Source organism: Mandrillus leucophaeus, unplaced genomic scaffold (assembly GCF_000951045.1).
Source record: "Mandrillus leucophaeus isolate KB7577 unplaced genomic scaffold, Mleu.le_1.0 Scaffold271, whole genome shotgun sequence".
NCBI lineage: Eukaryota > Metazoa > Chordata > Mammalia > Primates > Cercopithecidae > Mandrillus > Mandrillus leucophaeus.
Window position 1 is genome coordinate 230914 of NW_012102821.1, and position 3020 is coordinate 233933.

A 3020-nucleotide genomic window follows, 5' to 3' on the forward strand; every position below is an offset into this window, starting at 1 on the left:
TTTGGGGACAGAAGACATCTCATCGATTAGGCCAGTAGTAACACTGGGCACTTAATATGTGCCAGGAACCATGATAAAGGCTCCATGGTGCTATCTCATTTAATCCTCTCCAAAACCGTGGGAGGCCAGGCATGATGGCTCATGCCTAGAATCCCAGTACTTTGAGAGGCTGAAGCGGGAGAATTGCTTGCATCCAGGAGTTCAAGACCAGCCTGGGCAACATAGTGAGACCCCATCTCTACAAAAAAATTAAAAATTAGCTGGATGTGGTGGCTCATGCCTATAGTCCCAGCTACTTGGGAGGCTAAGGTAGGCGAATGGCTTGAGCCCAGGAGATTGAGGCTGCAGTGAGCCGTGATTGTGCCACTGCACTCAGCCTGGGCAACAGAGTGAGACCCTCTCTCAGAAAAACAAATAAAAGAACCCACAGGAAAGGGTGCTCCTGTTCCCTCCATCTGACAGGAAGACCAAGGTTTGGAAAGGCCACGTGCCCTCACCAAGGTGACAGGGCCTGCACGTGGCAGAGCAGGCCTGGGCATCCAGAGCCTTGTCCCCAGCTCCTGAGCATCCAGAGCCTTGTCCCCAGCTCCTGAGCTCTTCTTCCTCGGTGTAGGCTCTGCCCCACCCAGGGACCTGGGGGCCTTCACCTCGCCTCACATTATTCTCACCTTTTCTGTCTCCAGATAACAGGTCCCTGGCGCAGCCTATGGATTCGATTTGGGTATGACCCCCGAAAAAACCCTGATGCCAAGATTTACCAAGTCCTCGATTTCCGAATCCGCTGTGGAATGAAACACGGTAAAAAACTCCTGAAAGCATTGCTTCCTGCCTTTCTCTCTCTCTTTCAGTTTCTAGCATTCTCTTTGGTAGTAAGAATATTTTCATTTGGAGAGAATAAAAAAACCTTTTGCTCCCCTTGCTGAGACTCTTGGATGCAGAATGGCGTGGAAACGAAAGTCCCAGTTCTGTGCTGGCCCCACCACTGACCACCCCGTTTCTGAACCACAGTCCCTCATCGAGTGACCCCACGTGCCCTATGGTCCTGTGACACAGGCCAGGCACTGGTGAGAGCATCCGTGTCCATCCCGCCTGGGAAGTGCTGGGATGCGTTGGTGACTGCAGTGGCATGCTTGGCAGCCTGGAGTTGCCCTCTCAGGAGCTGGCCCCGTGGACCCAAGTCCCATCTCCAGTGTGAAGCCAGTGCTGTGTCCCGACTGGCCCTGTGCCCACCCTCCTGACATGCTTGCCCTCGCCTGCAGGTTATGCCCCCAGCGACTTGCCAGTCAAAGCAAAGCGCAGCACCTACAACTACAGCCTCCCCATCACCGTCAAGAAGACACGTAAGTGTGCCAGGCGCCTTTTGTGGGTCACGAGTGATTTGCCAAGGAAGGCGGGGCACCTGGACCCAGATGGGGAGGTAGTTCCTGGGGGTCACTCCAGGGCTCTGCCAGTCATTCCTCCCCCAGGAGGGGGTGGGCAGGCAGGAGGGCAGGGCATGGTTGGGAGAGATACCTCCTCCCCACCCTGCACATGCCAAGCACTGCTGTTGTCCCCACGCAGCCAGCCAGCTTGTCACCATGCATGACCTGAAGCAGGGCCTGGGCCCATCGGGGACGAGCGGTGCTCGGAAACCAGCCTCCAGCAAGTACAAGCTCAAGGTGGGTGCCCCTGAGCCCCAGGAGAGAGTGGCTCCCAGGGGAGGCCAGGAATAGAGGGGAGGACCTCCCTCTCGGGGCCGGACACCCTATAGGTGGGCTGGAGGGGTGTGGTTAGGGCAGCTCTGCCCACCGGGGCCTCGGCACCTTGCCTGCTTTTAGCACAGCCTTCAGACACTGAAGGCAAGAACTCGGTGCAAAGCCCCGAGGCTGTGTGTGTTGGGGACATCTGGCAAAGAGGTGGTGACAGGTCTCAGACAGGGAAGCCTGGTGCTGTCCTTCTGAGCTGCATGTGGCTGTCCTTCTCGAGCCCTTTGGGAGCCTGGGCCCCCACTGAGCCACATGACCACTCCTGGAATGATCGGAATTGGGCACACGCAGGAGGACAGAGCCAGAGCCGGCCATGTGGGCTGCAGCTGTGGCAGGAGCCTCACCGGCTCACGTTTTCTGTCAGTGTGATTGCCTGGCGGGGGCTGGCAGTTTCCAGAGCTGTTCCCACATTCAGCCTCCCGCAAGCCGCTCCACAGTCCTGGGGGAGGCTGAGAAGGGGTCGTCCCGCACGGTGGAATCACCTGCCGAGGGAGCAGGCGGCAGAGATGAGTGCAGCAGAGACGGGTGATGTGAGGGACTCGCTTTCCCCGTGTCCGGGGGCCCCTGCCTGCTCCCCAGGTTTTTGAGATCTTTGCTGTCTTCCCAGTGAGGGGCGATCATGCCACAGGCCGTGTGTGGCCTGCCTCCTCAAGGTCTCTCCTAGGAGGCCATTATCCTTACCTCTAGAACTACATGGCTGGGTACGGAAAGGAGAGAGTAAACACTCACTAAGCCCTGCTTTCCCCAGAAGAGATGTCAGGGCAGCCCATAGGGGGACATAGGGGGACAAATTAGCAGCAGTGGGTGAGGGATAAGGTCAGAGTGCAGGAAGGCACAGAGAGCAGAGCCCAGCACAAGGCTAGTGCTGGCCCCATGCCGTGGGTGCCATGGCCTGCTGCACAGGCGGGCTCACCGTTTCCAGTGGCCCCGGGAGGGCCTGGGTGCTCCTCTGCCTCTCCTAGAGCATCTCGAGGAGTTAGACCTTGTTTTTTCCCCAACTGCTCCCTGGCCTTCTAGCCTGTCTGCCAACCTGGTCCTGGTGACCAGTCAGCTCCCTGGAGAGACCCCATGGGAGCCTACATGGAGTGTCTAACACTGGCAGCCCCCCAGGGCTCCGGCTAACCTTCCCTGTCTCTCTCCCCCTTTTTCACCAGGACTCCGTCTACATCTTCCGGGAAGGGGCCCTGCCACCCTATCGGCAGATGTTCTACCAGTTATGCGACTTGAATGTGGAAGAGTACGTATGAGAGGGGCCCTGAGACACTGAGGGGAACC

General features: G+C 58.1%; 1 protein-coding gene across 5 annotated transcripts in view; it reads left to right on the forward strand.

The window, feature by feature from the left end:
- GTF3C5 (general transcription factor IIIC, polypeptide 5, 63kDa) overlaps positions 1–3020 on the forward strand; it is a 29716-nt gene that overhangs the window by 23873 nt on the left and 2823 nt on the right. For 3 of the 5 annotated variants that reach the window (XM_011984659.1, XM_011984661.1, XM_011984662.1), the window contains one exon: positions 2900–2982. In XM_011984659.1, the coding sequence (XP_011840049.1) occupies positions 2900–2982 (83 nt within the window). Of the gene's footprint in view, positions 1–1560; positions 1659–2899; positions 2983–3020 lie in introns of all 5 variants that reach the window. The other 2 variants (XM_011984660.1, XM_011984663.1) reach the window with 1 other exon arrangement.